Consider the following 26,631-nt stretch of genomic DNA (forward strand, 5'->3'; position numbering starts at 1 on the left):
CATAGCTCTTCTAGATCGAAAATAATTGAGGGTGGTAGATTCTACCCCCCCCCTGGGGATACAAAAGTCAAAAAAGCTTGGGGCTAATAGGGTTAATGAAGAATTTATTACCAAAATTAGTTGCTCAAAGTAAAGTATTTCAAAAAGATCCATTTTTCAGGGAGGATTTTCCAAATAAGACAAGAATTTGCCAAAGTTTTGAAAAGTTTTCAATTTCTTACATTTCCAGAACTTTGAGGAGCTTGAACCACCCAGAAATGACAGAAACTGAAATTGATAACTTTGAATTGAAGGTACACGCTTGTTTTATAAGAATACACTTTATAAAAATGTCCATGATGAACATGGCCAAAATGTTGAACTATTTTAAAACTATTTTCATAAAATTTGGCATATACTGTATTATTAGGATTTTACTTTACATAAAATATTCGTCCGCTTTTTTTGGGACACAGTATATAAATTTCATGGATAAATTTTCGCGCGGAATAATTTTCGCAGGTTTCGCGAATTTTGGCCATTTTTCGCGAAATTTAGTCTACGCGAAATTATTTGGAATTGTACAATCGCGAAAATAAAAGTTCGCGAAATCGAAGAAATAAATCAAATTTTTATATTACGAGTTCAACTCTTCATTTCAATTATTAACTGTAGTAACCTCCGAAAAGTACTTTCTTTGAAGTTTTTTGAAAGCTTTTGAGTGACTTTTTCTGCCTTTGTTCGATTAAAAAACACATCTCTTTTCTAGTTACAATTTAAAATTTAATCCACGCGAAATCTTTAAATTCTCGTCTCGCGAAAATTAGTACACGCGAAAATTCATCCACTTAAGGTAATTCTATTCAAAGTGACCGACTAGATCAAAATTTTAGAGGTTGAAGTCTTCCCAAGTATGAATAGAGTTCAAAGACCAAGGGATATCTCTATATCTTTAAAGGAGAATCTTTATATTTTCAGAACATCTTTTTTTCGTATGGTGAAGCACAACAAGTGGCATCGAAACTTGGCCAATTTGGTGTTTCGCGCATCGGTAATGTTCTATTGTCGATTATCTTTTCGACGGTTTTGGAACTTTTAAACACGGAACTTGTTGAGTCTGTATCATGAAAAGGAAATCCATTTATTATGATTATGGCCTGCATCTGAATGAGAAAGATCTTCTTAAGGAAAATCTACCCGTATATCATTTCTTTATATTTTCAGACTATCTTTTTTGCGTATGGTTATGCACAGCAAGCGAATGCAACTCAAACCCAAATAATTTTCAACTCGGTAAGATTTCTTCATTTATGTCCTTAACTTAGATCACATTTTTTCATCGCTTAATTTGTTACTTCGGTCTTATTTACAACGCAAAAAAATATTAAGCCGTTTTTACAGCGCTGTTCACTGGCATAATGAACTCTCCCCTGAGGGGAATCCAACTTTTATTTAAGTGCTTTATAGTGAAAATCCAATAAAGATGTTTGTTTGTTCAAAATATTTACCAAATCGTTTAAAGAATTTGGTATTTTTAACAATAAAATCTCAAAAAAGCAATCAAAGTTTATGCCTGCGGCGCGATTTTCACAACGAAACAAGAAATTTGAAATTTTGAAATCTTGAACAGTTGAACTAGCGTATCAGGATGCTGATTTCGGCAACCAGGCGAATCTGCATCCAATGAACTTTACAACTTTACAACTTGTACAAGGGTCAGAAACCGTACACGAACGTATTTCTATTCGTATGGTTATGACACTTTTTGGTAAAAGCGTTCATCACAAACGGGAAACCGTATGTGACGAATGGTTTTTAAAAGAAAACCGTTCCTAAAGAACGCTTACAGAAATTCAAGATATATAACCATACGTGAAGAATGCTTTTCCGTTTGCAACGAATGCTTTTGAAGAAATAAATAAAAAAAACCGTTCGTCACAAACGGTTGTAAGTTTTAAAAACGTCTGTGCCGAATGGTTTTTCTTAAAAAATAGTGAAATAATGATAAGTTTAATAATGATAAAGGTCATTTGTTTTTCTTTGACTTCTAAAAAAGTAACTGGGACAAGGCTGTATATATATACTGATCAAAATCCATTGATTTTTCTTTGACTTCAAACGGAACTGAGACAGGGTTGTAAATAAAGTTTAATAAACCAGCTGCGCTGGAAGGTCAGCCCGAAATGCTAAAAAAAGATTAAAAGATTAATTAGATGATATTGATAAGGAGTTTCGACGGAGAAATGGCATGTTTTGTTTTGCCCTAAAGTAATCTTTAACTCCTTGAAACTTGACCAGATCATAAAATCACCGAAATTGTGAAAATTTAGTCCGGAATTGTGCTGAACCTTGTGAGATTTATGAGATCAAGATGGTAACGTTGAAATACTTAACTTTTTAAGTTTTAATATTTTTATTTTAAAAAGTAGAAAAGAAGGTTACCCAAGTTGTTTAATCGCTTCTGGTGAAATATAAACAAACCAAAATAGACTCTGTTGTGGAGCAATGCGAAACTTTGCGAGAAAATGAATATGTTTTGTCATGTTTTTAGCTCTCAAATGTTTTTCTAAGCCCTATTACGATAGATGGTGACAATCCAATCTAAAAAACACTTTTTTTCAGCTCAGAGTGCCATGGTTTCACATATGAAAGCTTGGAAGTTCTATGATAGGTAACGTTAATTCAACACGAAACGGTTACACAACTGGTGCTACTATGTCTTCTTGCTATAATAAGTTTTCAAATTGATCCAAAAGAGTGTTTATAGCTAAGATACGAGTGAAAATAAACATAAAATGATCATTTAGCAGAAATTTGGACGCTGAAAGCTTCAAAACATTCCACTTTCGTTTTTCCGCCTCATTCATTGTAAAAGCGACACAAGCCAGTATCATATCATATATATTAAGTCTCTTTATTATAGGTCTAGTCTAAAAATATAGAACAAGATCGTTACACATGCACACTACTTGTACATGGGTCAAATGAAATATCTCTTAAAAAAAACTGCTGTGAAACCGATATGCGGTTAGTCTGTGTAACTGTAAGAAAATAAAATATGTATGGCCGTCATGGCGACTAGTCCTCCTCAGCAAATCGTACTGGGGCTCTCCGTGGTCTCGTTGACCTACGAACAAAATCGTGTCTAATTGGGTGAACGTCCTCGTGTTGTGGGGCAGTGTTGGCGACTTCACCATCTCGTTGGAGGAGCACTTGTTGTGGTGGAGTTGGTTCCTCGAAGTCCCATTGCTTCTGCGTGTTTCTGTTGTCCTCATCGGCGTGTTGTTGTTGTTGTCGTTGATTATCAGGTTTCTTGTAGATTTTCCATTTCTGCGCGTCTCTTGTGATGGTTCGATCTGGTCGTGATGCTGTGATTTGGTGTCCATTGATTGAGATGACTTCATATGGCGATGGGTCGAAGGGTGGTTTGGATTTGGTGCTCTTTTGTTTCAGGAGAACAGTGTCCCCAAGCTGGATGTTGTGATGCTTGACATATGGCTTGTTGTCTTTGTAGTGGGATTGTTTCATCTTCTGCGCGATCTCCTTTTCTCTTGCTTCGGCGATGTCTTTTCTGCTGGCTGTTTCATCTTGCTGTGGTAGACGTGAGTGGAATTTTCTGCCAAACAGGAGCTCTGCCGGTGCCTTTCCAGTTGTTGGGTGTGGTGTGGCGCGGTACATCTGTAGAGTCTTGTTCAGCTCTGCTTTGGGATCATTCTTTTCGACGATGGCTGTGTGCCAGACTTTCTTGCAAATTTTCATGAAGGCTTCCGCAAGGCCATTTGCTTCCGGATCATCCGCGCTGAGCGTTGGTTCGTGACGAATACCTGCCCACTTGAAATATTCTTGGAGTTGGTGGTGCTCTTTTCCATTGAAAGGTGGGCCGTTGTCCGTTTTCAACCGTTTGCAATAACCGTGTCTTGTGAATATGTCATCAAACGCCTGGATGTTGTGTTCTGATCCTGTCCCTTTTACCACTGCTACTTCTGGATATCTTGACAGTTCGTCTATCACCACCAGTAGGTATATGCCGTCTGCTGTTGGTCCCCAGTGGTCGGCTGAAAGTTTCTGCCAAGGTTCCTCCGGTGGTGTGGAAGGTGTGTTGGGGTCGCGATGCTTCGTCTCTGTCGAGGCTTGGCATGCCAGGCATCTTTGCACCGCGTCTTGTATGGCCTTGTCCATCAATGGGAACCACAATCTTGACCGCATGTATCGTTTCATCATGGTTTCTCCTGGGTGTCCTTCGTGTGCTATGTCAATGAGATTCAATCGGAGGTTGCGTTGTCCTGGTTGCATGGGCGTGTCTGGGACATAGATTTGACTCCCTCTCATGATGACGCCATTTTCGACCGATAGTTCTTTGTAAATTCTGTTGTTGACTTCTGATCCAGATGGCGGCTCTGATCTGCCTTTTGAGATGTCTTCTATGAGTTGTTGGTAGTGTGGATCACTTTGAGCAGCCTGTCTGATGGTGTCGATGTCAATCGCCGGTGTTGTGTTGTTGAGGTTGATTTTCCGTACTAGAATGGTTGTTCCAATATCGAAGCCTAGATCGTCTTGTTCCATTTCTGTGAGGTGGGATATCGGGTTCGGGTGTCTGCTGCCATAGTCGCATGGCATTTCTTTCCCCTTCAGGTAGCGGAGATTGAATTGGAGATCTTGAACCCGGTCTCTGTGGTTGCTGATTTTGCGGGATGCTGGTTTCTGTCGATTGTTGTAGATTGGAATGAGAGGTTCATGGTCTGTCCATGCTGTGAATTGACTTCCGACAACGTAGTAGCGAAATTGCTCCATTGCGAAACAGAGACCAAGACTTTCTCTTTCAATTGGGCTGTATCGTTGTTCAACATCGGTTAGAGCTCTGCTGTTGTGGTCTATCGGAACCCACATACCTTCTCCCCTCTCCTGGTAGATGCTTGCTTGGATTCCTACCTCTGATGAGTCCGACACCACATGAGTCTTTTCATTGGGATCGTACGCTTGTAGAGTCGCTGGATCGTCCAGGATTTGCATCAGCGTCTGGTATGCAGTTTCCTCTTCTTCCTGCCAGCGGAATTTCTCCCCCTTTTTCAACAATTTGCGAAGCGGTGCGGTAGTGTCTTCATATGTTGTGTGTAGTTTGTTGTCGAATGTGAACTTCGCATTGTACTGGCAAGCCATCAACAAAGAGCGAACATCCTCTGTGTTTTCAGGTCTGCCACCGTCTTTGATGTTTTGAATCTTCTTTGGGTCCGCTGTCACGCCATTGGAATGGAACGTCCGACCAAACCATTTGATTCTTGTCTGTCCGAACGTCGATTTGGACGGTTTGAGGATTGTGCCATTCTCTTTACAACGATCCAGGAATGCTGCGAGGTTTCTGTAATGTTCCTTATAGTCTCTTCCGTAGACTAGGATGTTGTCATGCAATGTAGTGACGCCTTGGAGGCCAGCAAATGCTTTCCGTATCTCGTTGTGGAAGACGCCGCTTGAGGCTGTGGGTCCGAAATACAGCCTCTCCATTCTGTGAAGGCCCTCGTGTGTTTGAAAGATGCTCTTGTCTTTGGATTCTTTGTCTAGCTGAAGTTGATGGTAACCCCAGCCCATGTCCATTTCACTGAAAATCTTCGCTTCCTTCAGGTCGTGGCGGATCTCCTGTGGTGTTTGGACGTGGAATCGAGTGCGCTTCATCCCCGCATTGCGTGGTGTGTTGTCTATGTTCATCCTGATTTGACCATTGCTTTTATCTGTTATCACCACGTTCATCACGCAGTCATAGCTTTCTCGTGGGTCCACATCCGTTATCACTCCCTGTGTTCTCAGAAATTCAAGGAGTTTACTGACTTCGCCTTGATAGTGGATTGGAACGTTGCGAAATGGTGGTTGCTTTGGCTCGAATTCTTCTTCATAGTCGAGGTGGATGGGCTTCGTTCTGATGCATCCAATTTTGTTGTCGTCGAAGACTAGACCTCGGTATCCGTCGACAAGTTTCAGTATCTTTTCGATCTCTGTTGGGTCTGCTTCGTTGCTGTCAGGACGTGTTTCGACTTGTATCCCAAGGTTATCTCTGATGAGTTGGGGAATCCTCTTGATTGCACTTGTGTCTTGTGTTCGTGGGCTCTTTCCTTCCTTGTTGAAGGTGATGAATCCTAGGTGTTCTGCGTCGTTGTCTCCGAGTAGCGGTTCTGGCTGAAAACCGTCCACAACATATACTTTGCTATTGATCTTGCTTCCTTTGGCGTTCTCGATCACAGTGTGAACCATTCCGGTGATGTTGAGATTGTTTGAAGATCCCCATGCCCTGAGTATGATGTCCGGCTCTTCCAGGGGTCCCATGGCGTTGCTGTAGTGTTCAGGTGTGATGATGGTGTGCTGGCTACCTGTGTCTGCGAAGAGGGTGTGTTTTGTGCCGCCTATCTTGACATCGACCCATTTGTCTGCTGGCTTAGTCACCTTCTTTATGGCAGTGAGTGTAGTAGGTTCTTGGTTCGAGTCATTTCGCTTCAATGTTGTAAAGTAATCTGCGTTGATTCTTTTGACCGTCTTCTTTCCAGGACAGATTGGAGTTCTGGCAAAATGGTTCTTCCCACCACATGTGAAGCATTCTTTGCCATTTGCTGGGCATCTCCCTGACTGATGGCTGGAGTTGCATCGGTTACAAGATCCTTTGTGTCTGTTGCTATACTTTCCTGCCTTTTTGAGCTTCATTACTTTCAGGGTTTCAATCATCTCGTCTATCTCATCTTGTGTCATATTATCTTGATTCATTTCGTGTCGAACACGTTTGACATGTGTTGTCTTGTCCAGGCTGTGGGCGTCGTCTCGGCCTGCTTCTCGTGCTTGGCCCCATCTGGAAAGTTTCTCAAGGTTTGGATCCTCCGCAAGCGCCTTCTCTCTCAGGCTGACATCATTCATGCCGAATATGGCAGCATCCTTTATAGCTTCCTCTGTGGTGTACGGTTTCTTGTCAAAGTTCAGGGACTTGGCCTTCTTTTCAAGATCTAGAAGGAAGTCACCCCACGTTCGTGTTCCTTGTTTGGTCCCCAGAAGCTGGTGCATGGCCATTGTTCGATTGACCATACGTCTCAGATAGTAACGTAACCGTTCAATAGTCTGCATGTAGGTGGGTGCAGCTTCTGCATTTGCTTCTGCACCTTCCCCATTTGCTTGTGCACCTTCTTCGTTTGCTCGGGCTCCTGTGTTGAGGTGTGATCTCTCTGCACGAATCAACTCAACCATCTCTGGTCCTCCCCAAGTTTTCAGGAGGATGATCTTTTCTTTGTCTTCTGTTACACCAATGTAGTCCATCCTGTTTTCTGCATCATCAAGCCATTCGTTAAATAGAATGAGCTTCTGCATTTTGTCAGTGCCTAGGCCGCATTGTCGTATCGGCCCAAGTGCGGATGGATCATTCTTTGGTGGTGCTGCAGCTGCCGCAGCAGGAGCTGCTTGCTGTAGCTGACCGCCAGTGATAGCTGCCATAAGTGTCTGGAATTGTTCAGGACTGAAATTCATCTTGAACTGCGTTGTTCGTATTAGACAGGAAAAGGAAAGGTCTTACCTACAACGACCAGGGCACACCTGGTGTGATGAAAGTTTCAGTAAGACTATGACGTGTCTTTCTTCTTTTCCTTGATCACGTGTATGTGAAGTCGTCTCCCGTGCTATGTTGGCAGCGTCTTGATTCAGTGATTGATCAGTCAAATAGAGTATGGTAATAAAGTAAGGAATAGTCTTACCTCGAAGGTCCAGGGCAAACCTGGTATGACTGAGCTTTTGGTAAGACGTCCAAATCTTTCTTCTGGATTAAGTCTGTCAGTGTGTTGTGTCTGCGTCCAGTTTCAGCTAGTGGTCTTGTGTGTATCACCATATGTATCTTGTTTCAATAGTCTCTTCGTTGCCAGTGTAAAAGCGACACAAGCCAGTATCATATCATATATATTAAGTCTCTTTATTATAGGTCTAGTCTAAAAATATAGAACAAGATCGTTACATTCATGAAGTGTTTTAAAAACCGAGGCATTGTGCGTACTTTTTTTAAATGAATATATTTTTGCTGTTATACTACAATAAAAAGGGGAAAGGAAATTACACGTGTATTCCGATCGGAAAAATAACTAATATTGCTTAGGGCTACCATCAGCGATGTTCGGTTCTAGAAACCCGTGCGGGACATTTTTGCGAAAACGTAGTAGAATCGGATCAAACATTCGGGAAAATTGTAAACCGATTTCCCGAGATTTCCCCCATTCGGGCGATCGGAATAAAACGAATTTTATCCTATGGCGATGATGGAGAAAAGAGATTTGAAGGGTCATCGGGGCTGACCAATAAACCAGCTGCGCTGGTAGGTCGCCCGAATAGCTTAAAGAGCTGGTTTGTAAAATAAGTAAAGTAAAAAGACGAAAAGCTTAACACTGTAACACGTGATTTGTGAATGTACAAAATCGTTAAAAAGCAACATTCTTTTGTTGATTCGCGTTAGTTGAAATTGATTTTTAATTAAGTAGAAAAGATAAGATGAGATTGGAATCAGCCTGAAAAATATTTTTCCAAAACAAATAATAAAATATTTTTTTGCTTTTATCATTCCTAAAATCTTTAAGGTTTTCAGAAAGGATTTTTTTTTTTAAACTAACATTAGTGAAAATAGCCTAATTTCATTCTGAAGGGATCAGAAAATTGTTCCAGTTTGAAAAACAGTCACTTAATCATAACATGTTTAAGTTTGTAATATCAATGGATGTTTCTTGCTTATACAATAAAAAATTTAATCTAAAATCTAACAATACAGCTGAAGTAATTTAACAAAAATAAATCAAATGACTTAACGAGGCCCCCCAGCGGTTTGCGTGATGACGTGATTGGGACTTTTTTCTTACGTGATGGCGTGATTAGAGATTTTTTTTGCGTGATGGCGTGATAAAGATTTTGGCGTGATGCGTGATAGGGCAAAAATTTGATGCGTGATTTGGGCTATTTTCGCTATTTTTGCGTGATGACAAATTTAAGCGATTTTCGTGATGCGTGTTGGAGAAAATTTTTTTGCGTGATGGCGTGATTAGGGGTGCCGCTAGGGGGGGCCTCCTTTACAGGTATCCTCTTCATCACATGATGTAGATAAATGCTTCACGGGAAGAAATTGGAGTCAATTTAATTTGGCCGATGGGTTGAAAAACAATTTGGCAGGAATTTAATTTGCCATGAAATAGCCAGCAGTTGGGAAAAGAAAACAATGATTTAAATTTGGCAAATCAGGAAAAATTATTTTGGCTGATTTGGCCCCATCCCCCAAATTAAAAACCCGCCATAAGGTCTTCCCTTAAAATAACCTAAAATTTTGCTAAAAAAGTAAATCAAACAAAATGTAAAGACTCTTTTTTCAAAAAAAAGACTACATCAAAAGAACACTTACAGCAAGACATACAAGATACCATTATAAGTGCATTATTTGGCGTGAATTTAATTAGGCGATTTTTGCCAGATTTATAATCCAAGCTAAAATTAATCCACTTAAGAGCCAGTTTTTTTTAGCGGGGCAGGTCCAATAGTTTGAAACTTAATTTTTTTTTTCATTTTTGTATAGGTCTATTGACCTCTATGAAACAATCTTACATCTTTACAATTTATAGATCTTATCTTTCCATTCGTTTGTCAATTCTAGTTTGAATTTCCCTACGGACGGTGCATTTACAACATTGGTTGCCAAACTGTTCCAAGTATCAATGCTCCAATAGTAAAGTGAATTCGTTTGGTATCCTCTAATACCGTCTTCAGCGAAATTCCTCTTTAATTCGAGATTGTGCTTACGTTGAGGTCGATTTCGAAGAACGAGTTTCTGACATAGGGAAGATTTATCATAGACATTAAGATGTTTATATACTTCCACCATGTCCCCGATTTTACGCCGGATCTTGAGGCTGGGTAGGTTCATGACTTGTAAACGTTCTTCATATGAATGGTTTTTAACCTTTAGACACCGCTGTTTTTAAAAACAGCGCGCGCTGCTGCCGCTGTTTTTTTCATGAAAATGGAGGTTTCGCGGAAAATGTCATAAAATCTGAACCGCTAAAGCTTAAGTAAAAAGTAAACCCATTTTGAAAAGCTAAGGATCTATTTTTTCAGATAATACCAAAAAGACGCCTCATCACCCTTTTAAACCTGACTACACAGCCTCAAATCAAAACAGTAAAAATTCCATGTTTACGATGTTTTCACTTTTTTTCTTTTTTTTGACAAATTGAATGAAAAAAGTGGGTACAAGGTAAAGATTGGTCCCAGAAAAATTATTTTGTGTTAGTTTATGTTATAAGCCACCATTGTGTGAAATTTCAGGGCTGAAGAAGCTCATTTCATCTCAGAATCTAAGTTTCGGTGAAGCACACTTTTCCACCAAAATCGACACTCTGGCCACAACAGGTAAAATAAGTGGTCCCGTTGCTCTAAAATTGGCCCTGCACTCACCCTAAGCCTGTAAAATTACTACAATAATCATAACAGACTCTCTATCATGTAAATTCAAGCAATAAAACACCAGAATAGTGGAAAAACTGAGGCAAAACAGCCCTGAGTTGTTGGAGCTAGAGATAGGCATGTATGTCAGGAAATATCCCCTAAAACCCCTTCAAACCACATAGAAAATGCCAATAAAGGTTCTCTATCTCATATAATGATATTTATATGCTGAAACCAAGAAAAAACCAGACATAAACATGACTTTTCAGTCCAAAAATCCATCAAACACCCTCTGTCCACCACTAAAACGATGTTTTGTTGACATTTGAAAAATACACCGACATTGAGTTCCGATATCTCGAGATGTATAAAAGCAGGACCCGTAAAATTTTTAAAAAATGAACCTTCACCCCTATCCTGTCTGCTAAATTTTACAGAATAGAAAAATTCAAACTGGTCTTTATTTTATTAAACTTTGAAAGGACCCCAGTATCAAAACGTACGTGGTACGTCTCTCGGCCTGTATATATGACGTACGTGGTACGTCTCTCGGCGGCTAAAGGTTAAAATGTTTTTAAGTACAATGAACTGAGTAAAATCCCAAAACTTTTTGGTCTGAAAATCCATAATGGCGGATTTATACCAATCTGAAGTTTTTGACATTTTTGTCAAACTATGGCCAGTAAATTATACAATTTTCAAAAAAAAAAGCAAAATTTTCAAAATGGTAGCTGGAGTTATGACGTCATAAAAACACTACAAATTTGGTTTTAGGGGTATTTTAGAGCCATCTGACCTGTCCCATGGGAGTTTGTTACTACTCAAAATAATAATTTCTGGTAGTTCAGTCCCTGGTCTATACTTTGAAGTGATTGCAATAAAAAAATGGCCCGAAAAGCCAATTAGGTCTTAAAAAAGTAACAACTTTAGCCCAATTTTCCTAGAAATCCTAGCATTGTCTGACCTCCAACTCCCAACTCTTCTGTTCCTGAAAGACAACCTATGTGACCTCCTACCATTAATTTTTATCTTAATTTAAAAATTTTCTTAACATCGCTCGAAAAATGACTAAAATTTGGGATATTTTGGCCCGTGGGCAAACTTCAAAGGGGTCCAGGTCACTGAATTTGTTATAATATAAGGGCTATGATGAATATTTTACATAAAACAATGAAACTAGGTGAAAAAAGTTGTCAAATGTGATATTTTGGGCCAAAAAGGCTTTTTTTCAGTTTTTTTACCGGGTGTGCCACAAATAAGTTATGCTCTTTGAGAAATAGCACGAAATAGCACGCCTCACGATTAGCCATGAGCATTTGCACTTGTACCTGATAATAATACGTGTGATCTCGCTTTAGGTAATATTTTTCATCAGATTCATTGAATATCATGTACAGAATTTTGTATCAGTTTTTGCTAGGTCTGTAGGAGATTTTTCTTTACATTTGATAGGGCATTTTATTTCAATAACATAGCTTTCTTTACAACATGAGCAATCCAGTAATAATCCATCTGGTGAAGCACCGAGAAATGGAAATTCACTACTTCTAATTAATCCAGATTCTGTAATCTTTGCGTCTCTATGCTCATGGTTAAGATAAACTTCCAGATAGGAGAGGGCAACTTTTTCATTATCACAGCCATAAGTTGTTGCATTGCTTGTGAATTTATGCATTTCGATTTGCGGATAACAAATTTGCATGATTAGGCTTTTCGATGGCTGTGATACATCTGAATGACAGGCTTGTCTAAATTTACTTGCAGTAATGACACCAGCACGTGCTTCGAACCAAAGGTTTGATTTAGCCTGTTCTCTAGTGTGTTGTTCAATAAGGTTTACATCTTCTTCGGTGATGCTCAAAGATATATACTTTGTAACTGATTCTTGGATTAGCTTATGATATTTAAAATTATTTTCATCATTGTATTTCTTATCATAGAATTTGTTAAACAGAACCCTTTTTATCTTTGATTTTACCGATATACATTTGTCATTATATGGAGGTATGAGTCTCAAAATAGCAATGCTTTGCCCTGTTTCGGCAATATTTTTGAAAAAAGAGTCTTTCTCTTCCATTGTTGGTTTTGAAGCCTGATGCTTGGGATACTTTGGAGGTGGGGGCTTGTTTTCGTTGTTCTGGGAAAAGTCAGTTTCAAAAAATTTCCTCTTAGGTCGGTGTTTTTTACACTTTTGGCGAAAACGTGACATTAAATTTTCTAAAAAACGGTTTTTCTTGAATAATGTAAGTTTCAACAAGGATTTTGTGATGAAATCTTCCAAAAAGGTGGAGCACACGAGCTTAGAGCTTTGGTTTTGGTCCCAGGAGCGAAGAAGGATTCAATATTCCAAAATATTAGATTTTATGAACTTTGGAATTATGAGAGTTACGTGGCTCTTGGATTTATTCTGATGGTCTCAACATGTCACACGATCTCCATATTTTATGAAACAATGATGAAGAGCACTTTTGGATCCGAAATTCCATCCGGAAAACATCTCTGAACTTGAACAATTATAAAAGATACATTTCATCGTTAAAATGGGCTGATTACAATCTAAAATCAATCAAAAGTCAATTGCACTTTACGTTAAAACATTCTCAGATACCAAAAAGTGCGGTTTCACGAGCGTTTTAGGATTAAAAACTCCAATTTAAAGCGATTGAAGTGGTGCACCCAACCCCAGCCCCAACTTTTCGCAAAATGGAATTATTAATCCTTTGGGGCTCTATCTGAGCTTATTTTAAGGCATAGACGTAACGACATATCACGTATAACGTAAAAAATCAGTTTAGAGCCTTGTAGGATATTTCATTCCAGACTAATACGCTCATTTTGGATAAGGCAAAGTATGCTTCTTTCAATGAAGGATTCCATAATCCTTGGATGCTCTATTCTAGTGGAAAATTTTATTTTCGTGGTCTTAGGGACCCAAACCTTCCAAATAGTTAAATTCGAACTACTAAATGTCAAATAAACATACTCCAATCCTCAGTTCAAAAAGACTCAAACTCAAAAAGAAATCAGGAATAAGTAATTCCAAACTGCTCCCAGCTGGAAGATTTTTTATTTAGGAATAGAAAGTACATAAATGCTCCATCCTGCAAAATTTCAGTTCTAAAGCAACATTATATCAAAAGTTATTGCTCTTGGAATCCATAATCCATTTTCATTATGGAACCGTTTAATCCTAACGTGCTCCTAACTTTCAAAGGTTATAAGTACTAGCTTAGTTTCTCTAGAAGGCTCGGGAAAAAAGGAATGGAATCTTCAATCCTTTGCCGATCCCCTGATATTCAATTAAGAAAAGGTGCACTTTGTATTTATTTTTAAAACGTGTTTTAAAAAACTTCACGTTTTCGCCAAAAGTGTAAAAAACACCGACTTAGGGTCTTTAAAGTTAATCTCTCTCAACGTAGCAAATGGTACTTCTGTAGCACTAGGGGGCAACCATCCGTTTGTGTTTGATGTGCACGAATCTAAGCCTGTACGAGTTCTTTTGTTGTGTTCTGAAGTCAGATATAAATACCACATTATTGCTCCAACATGTGAACAAACTTCCCCGAGACCAGCCATGCAATTACAGTGGGCATTAATGATTTCACAGTCTGCTTCAATTGAAACCCAAGAATGCAGTGCAGTTTGAGTGAATTAACTTTGCCCATGCCTCACTCGACCATCCAATAAGAAATTATGGTCAGGTAGTGTCTTTACTCGGACGTTATGTACTAGACCACTCACAACATACAAATAGCCATTTAAAGATTTGTAAGCCTTCAGGGAACCTGAAGTGTATTGTGCTGGAAATTGTATTAGGTAGTTGAATATATCAGGATAAGTTAGATCTGGCCAAAGTAAGGTATTTTTAGTCCGATCAAACTCGTCATTTTTCAGCGTGAAAGGGTCGTCAAGCATCTTTATTTCAAGCAATTTCTGCTCGTATCTTCTCTTGGGAACAGGCTTGAGGTCATGATAGTAATCTGATCTCCTATAATTGCTCATTTCTCAGAAATATGGGCTTCATTCAGTAGATATGAGGAGTCACAGCACTTTTCTCGCCTGTACTTTCATTTGTTTACGTTTTTATGCCACCAATAATGGCGGATGTAGAAAGTTGCGTAATCGCGCAAAGTGAAACATTACGTCATGAATATCAAGAATACACATAAAGAACTCTAAAGCAAGAAAGATAGCTGCCGAAATAATGATACAATTTTCATTTTATAAAAGAAAGGAGAAAAAAGATAACATTGCATTGCAATTTTTAACCACAAATAAGTAACTGGCTTAGAAGAACTATATTTTAGATCTTTTTAGCCATCGTGGCTGGCCATCGTGGCTGGACATTCGAAAGTGACTGACTTTGAAAGACTTTGAAAAGTTTTGAAAGTGATATATAAAATTTTACTATTTCCTATTCCTAGAAAATAAGGACTGTCTATCTTGCATTTTTTTTTTTTGCAATAGCCAGTCCACGAAACTTTTCAATCGAACAATTCTCATTTTTAATTACTTGATCGAGTAAAGTCAAAGAAATTCTACCCCGTTTGCAATTTTTATCATCATTAAACATTAACAATTTACTCAAGCGACCAGAAGGCATTCTCACAACATGAGCTGCGTAGTTTCGTTGTTGTTGTTTGATAAAACATTAACATCTGAGGTACCACATATAGGGTAGGGATAGGGAGCCGCTATTGTAAACAGAAAGTTTTAAAGAGCATCTGAATAAGAATTCTTCAAAAGGAAAAATTATACATCCAGCTCCAATATTGATGTATAGAAAATAGTATCTCGGCGTCTCAAAGTTAGCCTAGTGGTAGGAAATCTGCATAAGGTGCAAAAAGACGATGGTTCAACGCCGTGAAGAGGAGGCTTTGCAGAGCTTTGTTAGATTTTCGAAAACCTTCTACAAAACATTGTAAACACACACGTTTTAGCGTATTAATATATAGATTTCACTTCATTGGTTCAAAAGTTATGTTCAAAAACCTAAAATGTCACTTTTAAAAAAAATTTCAAAAAAGGCGAAAAACGAGAGTATTAAATTGATTGTAATGAATAGAGACACGAATAGATTTTATGCATCAGGAAACGTATTTCCATTATGTAAAAAGCACTTATTTAAAAGGTTAAGCACTCCTGTAAATACAGGGTGAATCAAGATGAGCTGCAACAGTTCAAACAAGGCATTTTTCTCAAAACTTTCACCTTCTCCACCTTTCTCAACGATGATGTACACACAGAAAACTATCGAAAACTCTTGGAAAGATGTTGAACATTTTGTGGGGGTTGATGCATTCTGCATCTTGTTTATGCCTAAGGGGAAAACAGAAGTAAAAGAAACAAAAGAGATAAAGAGTGTTACAAGGAGCAAGACTTTGTATTTTGATATTTTGGTAAAAGAAGTCCTTTTTCTCATAAAACGATACCCTTGTTTTAGCCTTTTTTTGACACTTTTTTAAATTGACATTTTAGGTTTTTGAACATAGCTTTTAACCAATGAAGTAAAATTAAAAAGTAATACACCAAATATTAACCCTTGAAAACCGTGTTTTTCAGCCAGAAACAGCTAATTTGTCCAGTTTTTGCGCTTTTTGAAGCTCAATATCCCGAGTTAGGTACTGAAATCACCTATACTTGCAATATATCTCTAATCTTAATTTTTTGAGAGCTTTCCAAAAATATACAACAGGTCTCCGTTTTCTCGAGCTAAAATTTTCATTAATTTTTAACCCTATGATTTTTGCCTGAGACCGTCATATTTGTCCGAAAATCACACCAAAGTGTCCGAAAAAAAATTGGAAACATTGTAATTTCGATTCCCCTACCCCTTAGCTTTCCAAAAATGTATAACAAGTGCTTTGATCAAAACATTCGAGCGATTTTACAAAATTCCCTCTACTATTACAAAAGGAACTGCGAGTTTCTTTCAATCAATACGTTCATTGAATTATTTTTTGCTTGGGCTTCAGAATCTTGAGTTCCGTGAATCTTGTTTTGGAACGTCGTATCTTTTTCTCTGGTTCTGCCCTAGCCATGGCCATTGTTGGGAATATCATATCATCCCTGGTTCAGCGGGAATGAAGGATCTAGCACCTCTACATGTTTTTGGAAAAGGCTCCTAAGTGGTTGTTATGATTTTTCCTGCAGTGTGTCAGAGTATAACCACAACAGAGAAGCAGGGCTCTACTGCTGTACCCGGTTTTACCATGACATTTTGCATGGTTTCACCCATAAAGGCAACTCTTTCCGGTGTGACAAGCTTGCTGTCGTCCGTGAATAGTTCGATATGTGAACAGTTTAATAATGCTTACATAAAACGTATTAAAACTTCGGCAACATTATGTCACAAGTTCATTTTAACTTTTTATTTGCAATTTTTCATCAGTAGATGGAATAATATGAAGAGAGAGACTCTCAAAAAAAAAACTTTCAGTTGCAGATGCTGCTCGTGTTTAGATATTTTTGTGTTATATTGTATTTAATGTTTTACGAAGTCTTTTCAATACTTTATTTCTTTTCTTGTCCTTACTGTAAAGTTGGAAGCTTGCTTTTACTATTTGCTAAAATTAACTGAATTCATAAAATTTAAACTTGAATGCATTTTTTTCATTTGAAAATATCCCTATGTCATCAGCAAAGAAATTCAGGGTATCAAACCCTTACGGGGCTCTGGTCGTTCATCTTTACTTGAGATGGTACATTGAGACAGATTTGCACGAGAACAATCTGATTGTGTGATGTGATTATGTGTAGGACAGGAACTATTGAGCAGTTGTGGATATTTTTAAAAACAAGATCAAGTATATTTCCATCTTTGTGTGGGAGTGTTCACATATTGGGAGATGAAAAATTGATTTGGAGCAGAAACACAAAGCATATGAAATGTATTTTCCTCAAAAAGTACAAAGCATATGTGCATTTTCCTTAAGAACTACAAAGAATATGATATGAAATGATTTTCTTTTGAGAAATATAGAGAGTATGGAATTAACTATCCTTGAGAAATATAAAGAATATGAAATTCATTTTCTTTAAGAAATACAAAGAATTTTGAATGTATTTCCCTTGAGAAATGCAAAGAGTATGAAATGCATTTTCCTTGAAAAATACAAAGAATGTGAAACGTACTTAGCTTGAGAAATATAAAGAATATGAAATTCATTTTCCTTAAGAAATACAAAGAATTTTGAATGTATTTCCCTTGAGAAATGCAAAGAGTATGAAATGCATTTTCCTTGAAAAATACAAAGAATGTGAAACGTACTTAGCTTGTTAAATACAAAGAATATGAAATGCGTTTTCCTTGAGAAATACAAGGAATATAGATTGCATTTGTACAAGGATCAAATGAATTTGAAGTTGACATTGACAGGTTTGAGACTTTTCCGGAGATCCCGTTTATATTCGAAGAGCGGTGGACATGGTTGACTGGGATAGGTGTTTTGAGGGTACTGATATGGATGGCCGTGTCTCCCTCTTGACTAACCATCATTAAAATTATGTCAAACTTTGTGCCTAATAAAGTCATAACCATCAGGAATAAGGAAACAGTTTGGATGACATGATGACAGTCGAGATAAATTTTCAAAATCCAAAGTGGTATGTAAAAAATGGGAGAAGGAAGGAAGACCTTAAAAATCTCCAAGAACATCAATCTAGGTGTAGAAGGGCTATCAGGGATGCTGAAGATTCTTATTTTTCTCGCTTAGCAAATAACCTTAATGACCCAAACTTGGGCTCGAATCTTATTGCTGATGTTCCAACGAAAACATATATGTATTTAATCAATTCTTTGCTTATCAGTGCTCTCTCATAGACATTGATAGTGTTTTACCGCAACAAAACTATGTAACACTAAACTTAGAATAAACAATATACCTCTCGATATCAAGCCAAAAGCCCTCATTCGCGCATTTACGACTAACAAAGTGCATGGATGAGATGGCATCTCTATACAAATGATTAAAATCTGTGATGAATCCTTGGTTAATATTAAAAAATATTAAAATAATGTTTTTCCCCTGAAATAATACACTCAATTTAGACCCCCTGGAAATGTTTGTCCAGCCTCCTGTACAGATGTGAAATGGAATGGTCCAATAGTCAGTGTGTCTGAAGTAAGTGACTCTAAAACTTTAATTGACGAGGGTACAAAGTGATAAATGGGTGGGGGTCTGGTGTTTTCATCTGGATGTTGCCACTTCAATTCTGGTAATCTTTTAATGCTAATCACGTCTATTACTGTCACTGACACACTTACTCCTTTGGGGATCTTGTCCAAACTATGACCTGACATTACAGTTATGTTAAAGGAAAAAAATGATAGTTCGAAATTTTGATGGACATTTTGAAAATAAAAATGAATGCGCGATGATTTATGTTAAATGGAAATTTATTTTGTATGAAAATAATGATTTAAAAATTAAATTTATGAATGGTCGAGAAATATTCCATTTAACTGGTCCTCAGTACCATATTCAGAAGTGGTTATTTTTTCGAAAACGAATTGGTCCTGGTGCAGAATGAAACAAAACACCAACATGACAGTTGAAACGACGATCAGGATCATATTGAACCATTTACAGGCATGGTACGCTGCTCCTTTCCCATCGTCCATCTTCCATTCTTCATTGGAGATTGGTTGTAAACTGATTTGTGAAATAGAACGGAAATTTTGTTACAATAAAATTTGTCTGTTTATATTTTTTGAAATTTGATATGAACTAAATTCATCAGAGGGGTTAGCCTATACTTTTGGTCTCAAGATAACCCAGGATGGTATTCCATTAAAGTTTCAGAGTTTTTTCTTGTTTTATTCTTAAATTGTTTTCTGGGAAGATTTTAATTACTGGTTCATCAAGTTTTGATTTAAGAATATGTGGCTAAGGGATAAATTGCTCGTTTGTTGGTGGAAAGTCGAATCATTGTAAAGTTTTTCAGCCAGGCCTTCAAATGACGAGCTAGAATTTAAGTAAATGATCCTCGTGCAGTTTTCATGTAATTTGTAGATGTTTCCCTTTATTCCTGAGAAAACTGAAATCAACCCGAGTCAAGTAAAATCGTATGTTCAAGGATCTTTACCTCAAAATCTTGGGATACAAACATGAAGAAAATGTCAATTTTTTGACCGGGGATTGAATATTGGAGGAAAAATTTCCGTCAGGGAAGATTTTGCTCATCCCCTCAAAATTTTAGATAATTTTTCCAAGATCTTTTCCTGATAAAATGTATTTACCACTCTGCATCTTCTTTATGTACATATTGGGTGTGCAGGATATTCTTATCCTGTTTGACAGCATCTTGATCTTTTAATAATTGCTTGTTACCGATATCATCCGTTATGATCATTTGTGAGACGTCGTGTTTTTTACACAGCTGAAGATTTGCTTGTGACTTGCAAGTCAAGTTAATGGCATGGCTGGAATTATTATTTGCATCTGAATCTTGCGATACATTGTTGACTATAGGGTTCGGATTATTTTTCTTCTTTCTTTTTTTTTTCTTTTTATTTGGTGATATGACTTCCTCGTCCAAATTCTTTACCTGTCGGTTCTTCTTCAATACATCTGAATATTTTTGGTTGGACTCTAACTTGTCTTTCATCTTTGATAGCTCCTTTTCCCTCTGCTTGACCTGAAATTGAAAAAAAAGATGGTATATTGATGTGCTAATTGATGAAAATTTGTTCCAGTTCACACAGCAGCTATTGAAATGAATGTAAATCAAACTATATAGAAGCCGAAGCAAGAAGTTTTTAGTTTGTGTAGGTGTTCCAAGAGTATTTATTAAGTCTACATCCACTAAAATTCGACCTTTTTACTGTTTGGTAATTTTCTGACACAGATAGACTTCTGATGTTCTGGGGGCCGCTCATACTAAGAGCCCCCCCCCCCCCCAGCGGACCCAAATTTCACGCATTCACGCAAAAAATTTTTCGCAATTCACGCATTCACGCAAGTTTTTCTCGGAATTCACGCAAACCCAATTTTTTGGAAAATCGGGGAAATTTTCGGAAAAAATCGGGGAAAATGTCGAAAATAGAGGTCTTGCACATATCGCTAAGTTACGTAATTTACGTAATTTCCGCCATTTCCGCCATTATGGAGTAAAACGTTCGATTTGCATAAAAAAGTATGACAAGGCTGTACTCGAGATATTATTCGACCGCACTTGAGAAAAACTTAACTCAGTAGTGATTTTTTCATGTAGACCTGACTATAAAACACCGTGTTTGGTAGCGTCATAAGAAGCCCCCAAATAGAAAGTGTTACGTAATTTTTCAACTTTAATCACATGCCATCACGCAAAATATTTGATTCTTCTAACTTGTCACGATCGTTTGGAAAAGCTTCTGCAGTTAACGTATCGCGATAGTAAGTGAAAAGATATGCGCCGCAGGCAAATTTTGTACAAAAAATAGCTTAAACATTATCAAAAATAGGTCAAACAAACTCGAGTATAACACCATGATGCTTAGCTTAGGGGTAAGGAGGGGCAACCATGGTTTACGCAGAGAGGAAATTTTTGCATTTCTGTCACTCGCGTTTGGCTAAAAATGCTCTCTTTGAAGAAGAATGTAGTCTAAATTCGTTAGAGGCAAGGTGCGATCGCTTGATAGCTTGTAAAATGAGGTAAAAGAATGAACATTTGTTGCGAGCGAGGCGATCAACAAAATTTAAAAAGAAATGTTTTAATCAGGGCTCGCGAATTAATTTCCTAACGTGTAGGGGCCGAAAACATAGTGACTAAGGAGGCGCAACCATGTTTTGCGCCGACAGGAGAAAATTTATATTTTAGCCCTCTGATGTGCTTAAATACTACTCCATTTCAGACTAATTTTGCCAAGAAATAAGGTTATCGAAAGTCTACATCATGGGTAAAGATTTCTTGGAAATAAGTTTCTTTTTATTTGCAAAAACGTGGTGAAGTCATGGCCGCCTCCTGCCCCCAGTGGCTCTGGCTCTGGCCCTGGATGACTCATCATGTATAACCATGGTTTTATCTTAAACAAACACTTTCAAGGGGGGCGAATTAGAGTTATTTAAGATTCGAGGGCCAATACATGTTTGGCCCGAGCGAAAAATCTGGAAATTTAAGGTGTCTAGATTGCTAGAAAGCGCATCTAAATCTTGAACCGTTTTTAAAAATAGAGAATTGAAAGTTGCTGACATTTTTGTGGACCTTCACCTGGCATCCCTTGAATTTGGGATAGGTGCGCACCTTGGGGTTTTCTACAAACTGTGAAAAGGAAAAATTCACGCGTTCATGCAAAAGACAGGGCAGATTCACGCATTCACGCAATAGAAATATGGATTTTCACGTTCACGCAAGTTTTTTCAATTCACGCATTCACGCAATTTTTTTTAGATTTTCACGCATTCACGCAAACCGCTGGGGGGGGGCTACTAAACCAATCGTCCATCATACGCGAGACGTTAGACGAAAAATGTTTTTCAAAAAATGCAAAGCACCAAAAGTGAAAGAGGCGCGAGAAAATATATAAACATTTATAAGTCAGAGGGAGGATAAATCAAAGATACACTTGTGACAAGACTGAACAAAATCACATCATATCACGAGGGGAAATTTGTATGAGAAAGGTTCATACATACCTCAGCATTACTCAAAAACTCTTTTAGAGTCTTGGTTGACGAGGTCGTCTTCTTGAATAGACGAGACTTCCTCCCCATATCGGCGATCGTACCAAACGATGTCAAACACACAAACTATTTAAGTGAAAATCAACCTATACTTTTAATTCAACCACTATCCAGTCAAAAGGATGATGCCACAACGCATGGTTCTTTCCAATAGTAGACTGAAATGAATTATTCGACGTCAGGCGAAGTCGTTTGAAAAATAAATTTGGAAAATATTTGACGTTCAATGAACTTTCGAAAAGTAATTGACGTCACTTTCGTTGTAAGAAAAGTCAACTCTTGGTTGCTATAGATACCCGATTCGATTTTGCAGTTAAGGGTCTGAGCTTACTAGAACGTTTTTAATAGCGTTGAATTGAAAAATAGTAACAAATTTGTACAAATTCATTCGTTTGTACGACTCAATCCCATCCTTTTTTGCGTTAATTGCTCTTGCAAAAGAAAGGCACTTGGTTTTCCAATCATTTTGAAATGAACTATGGGATTGAAACTCGTACAAACTTGAGTTAAAATAATTAAAACAAGACGACTTGAAGTCGAAAATTTCGCCTTGAATTTAAACTACATAGGAAAAACAAGAAGTAGAGATTGAAGCCAATTTGAAATCTACTTCACATCGAGCCTTGATGAAACAATTTTGCAAGAACAACGAGGCTTAAAATCGCTAAAAAAAGAGACCAATTTAAGAACAATTGTTGTTTAATTTCTAAGAACTAATAAACAAAGGTAATATCACCGTCTATCAAAAGTTATTGATTTGATTCTTATAAAGTAAATGCTTATAAGAAAAATGAATATGCTCATATTGTGCACCATCCCTTGTTTACTTTGTAGCCCTTTGTAAGGACTAATTACCGAAAGGTATATCGCCGTCTATAAAGAGTTATTGATTTGATTCTTATAAAGTAAATGCTTATAAGAAAAAAAATGTGCTCATATTGTGTGCCATCGCTTGTTTACTTTGTAAGAACTGATTACCGAAAGGTATAGCACAGTCTATCAAGAGTTGTTGATTTGATTCTTATAAAGTATATGCTTATAAGAAAAATGAATATGCTCATATTGTGCGCTATCTCTTGTTTACTTTGTAAGAACTAATTACCGAAAGGTATATTACCGTCTATCGAGAGTTATTGATTTGATTCTTATAAAGTAAATGCTTATTAGAAAAATAAATATGCTCATGATGTGCACAGTCCCTTGTTTACTTTGTAAGAACTAATTACCGAAAGCTATATCACCGTCTATCAAGAGTTATCGATTTGATTCTTATAAAGTATATGCTTATAAGAAAAATAAATATGCTCATATTGTGCACCATCCTTTGCTTACTTTGTAAGAACTAATTACCGAAAGTTATATCACCGTCTATCAAGAGTTATTGATTTGATTCTTATAAAGTATATGCTTATAAGAAAAATAAGTAAGCTCATATTGTGCGCCATCCCTTGTTTACTTTGCAAGAACTAATTACCGAAAAGTATATTACCGTCTATCAAGAGTTATTGATTTGATTCTTATAAAGTAGTCTTTTTCTACTCTAAAATGAATCACTTTAAAAAACAACAAAGTCATAACAAAAAGAAAAAACGCAAGACAAAAAATAAAAGACAACAACAATACAATGCCTTCTTTTTCTTTTCAAAGTCACTGCGGGCACTGGAAGGACTTCATTTTTCAAAATTTACTCCCAATCTGCAATTAATGTTCTACCTCTTCTTCTCTTCTTGGTGACAAAATTTATATTGGAGTGCAATGAATCCCAGGAGGCAAAATAATCTCTTGACCAAATTACCAAATTTAGTTACAAAGACCTTTCATACTTAACCTTGTTATTTTTTAGAAAAGTGTACTTAAGAAAGCCTATGAATTTATGAATTATAAATACCTTAAGTCTATAATAGCTCATCATTTTGGACATAAGGTATAATTTTTTTATCTCATAAAAAGCCTTAAGTCCATATTTTCTGTTTATATGGACATAAGCCTTTTTTTTATCATAATCACTTTAACTTCTAAAAAGCCTTAAGTCCATATTTTCTGTTCCTTTGGACATAAGGCCTTTTTGATCTAACTCCATAGGACTTAAGGCTTTTTAGCTCATTAAAAAATAGTCATACACAAAATCCTTATTTTTTTTTAACCTGCAAAAAAGGGCACTTTGGGTTGGTTTTTGGTGGACTTAAGCCATTTTTTTGAAAGAAACCACCCCATAAATGACCACTATGGTCATAACTCAAAATTGTCAAAAATGGACTTAAGGCTTTGTTGATCTAGGCCGGCGAAATAAATGAAACGACTGCTTGGGTTCAATTTTTCGTCATCCATCAAAAAGAGATCTTAGTACTAATGCAATACTTTGAAGGACTCACCCTCCTTCCATACAAAATTGTTATCCTATCCTTGTTACTGATGTGACATGTTTCTTCTGGATGTCATCATAAGCATGACCATTATAGCGAATCTTAGGCCACAAATTTAAAGTTCGTGGTAATAAATTTTCATCCTAATAATTTAAGATTGGTAAAATGTGTGATAATGTGTGATAATTTTTATTTTATCATATTATGTTAAGCACAAAATCTAACTAACTAAATTTTTCCTTCAAATTGAGAGGATCTCTTGGCAAAAGATATAAACCTTTTTGAATCTTTTTTATTGTTAAATGGTATAACAAATGCAAAAGGTGTTGTTTCATTAGGTATTGTTTCATTAAAAAACAACAGTTTTCTGCCTGTTTTATTCAAAATACGAATAAATAGTCAAATCTCCCTGTTGAAAATTATAAACACGTCACAAAAGTAATTGCAAAATAGAAAACGTTTCATCCGTCAGCATGTAAATTACACGACATAAAAGATAATTAGAAGTCAAAATACATGATACTTTCCTAGACTGGGTATCCAGACCCAAAACTTTAGAAAGAAATTCTTACCTCTGACATACAAAGTTTCTAAAATTTTAAGGTCTGGTGTAACTAAAAAAGTCTGATACAGTTTGAATGACGCAGCTGTGAATGAACCCTTGTTGACTCTCAAAACTTTGGAAACCCAAGCAGACTCACATAATTAACTTACCACAAGACCTCTTTAACAAGCTACTAAAACTACTAAAAACAACTTCAAAACATCAGCTATATTTATAAAAGCTCCCAGCCATCAGCCATTTTGTTTATAAAATGAGCTTGTGTTTTCATTTTGATTCGTTTTCCTTTTCCTACAAAGTCAGCTTTTTCCATAAATTGGGATGCGCATAGGAAAATATGAAAAATTCTGATCAGTGACTGGACGCGTACTGACCAATTAGATGCACTCGCATATACATGGACAAATATCCCTGCAGACGAGTTAGTTGGAACAGACCGTAAGAGGGGAAGAAAGGTCCTATTCCGAAGAGTAAACAATTTCCCTCAGAAAGCCTCTTCTACACTTTACAGGTCATCTAAATAATGACGCAATGTTTCGATCTCCAAACCTGACCCTAACTGTAACTGACTGATAAGATCGAAATGATCAAAAATCGAAAATATCGAAAAGGTCAAAAAGGAAGAATAAAAAAAATCCACTTTTGGCCATCCACAACCCCAACCAAAAAGACTGAACGACCCCTACCGATTCATTCCTGATTGTTTATCACGGGAATTAACTAAATGTGGTCTAAAAGAACGACAAATTACGCATGCGTGTTAATGCAGAAGTCTGATTTTTTAACTCTTCGGAATGGGACCTTTCTCTGTTTGGTAAACAAGAGACAAGTTTATTAAAAAAACTAGACGGTAAAATGGTTTACGGTCTGGATATCCAGATATAGATATCCAGGAAAGTCCAATGAATTTTTACGGACTTAAATGCGATTTATTATTTCAAACAGAGCTGATTACATAACTTTGTATCGAAGGATAAAATCATCTTCAACGGCTGAGATGACTTTTTAAGTATATTTCAGGACTGTTGTCTTCACTGAAGGTAATGAAATAGTGAAAATTCGTCCATGACGACGTCTTGGACCGATAGTTTTTTTATAATTGGGTAGTCGGTTTCGTTTCAAAATGCAATCTAAGAAAAAAATATTGGAAGGGATTTTTAAGGTAGGTATTGCAAAACACGGTCTTCGTACTTTAAATTTATGAATGTGCTATGCCCTTTTTTCGATAATAATGTTGGAAAAAGTGACACGATGTCAATGCAAATTTATGAGAAAGTTGATTATTCTCAACTCCTCCAATATCCTCAGCTGATCCCAAACTTTTAAAAGTTGTTGGGTGTGTTTTATGTAGATTTTATAGAAAATGAATTTTAGCTGCTCATTTCTATGAATTATGGCATTATTTTTGGACTCTGGACTCTGCCATCCTCCAGGTCAACATAATAAAATGAAGTATGTAACATTTTCGGATCTAACTCGGTGGTTTTATAAATTAACCCATGTCGCACAATGTGATGTCAAATTGTAATGTTTGAAATCTGACGGAGCCCAATCTTCAAATGAAAAGTTTTTGGGCAAATTTGGCTAGACCATGGCTAGAAACTGCCTTAAAGTAGGGATTTTTTGCATT

At 36.9% G+C, this 26,631-nt stretch overlaps 1 protein-coding gene and 1 long non-coding RNA gene across 2 annotated transcripts; one reads left to right on the forward strand and one right to left on the reverse strand.

Annotated features, from left to right (window-relative positions):
- The first annotated feature begins 228 nt into the window (after window positions 1-228).
- LOC136820337 (uncharacterized) lies at window positions 229-1,355 on the forward strand. Its single transcript, XR_010848559.1, has 3 exons — window positions 229-293; window positions 958-1,030; window positions 1,204-1,355. It is a non-coding gene; the product is annotated as an uncharacterized lncRNA (long non-coding RNA).
- Window positions 1,356-18,844: 17,489 nt separating this feature from the next.
- On the reverse strand, window positions 18,845-22,211 carry LOC136820366 (uncharacterized). The gene is made up of 3 exons (XM_067076553.1): window positions 22,029-22,211; window positions 19,652-20,049; window positions 18,845-19,064 (listed from the first exon to the last, which is right to left on the reverse strand). Exons 1-3 carry the CDS (start codon window positions 22,104-22,106, stop codon window positions 18,845-18,847), a joined length of 696 nt encoding a protein of 231 aa, XP_066932654.1. The 5' UTR covers window positions 22,107-22,211.
- Window positions 22,212-26,631: the final 4,420 nt, after the last annotated feature.

The sequence above is a fragment of the Clytia hemisphaerica genome, unplaced genomic scaffold, assembly GCF_902728285.1.
Source record: "Clytia hemisphaerica strain Z4C2 unplaced genomic scaffold, Clytia hemisphaerica genome assembly, whole genome shotgun sequence".
Taxonomy (NCBI): Eukaryota; Metazoa; Cnidaria; class Hydrozoa; order Leptothecata; family Clytiidae; genus Clytia; species Clytia hemisphaerica.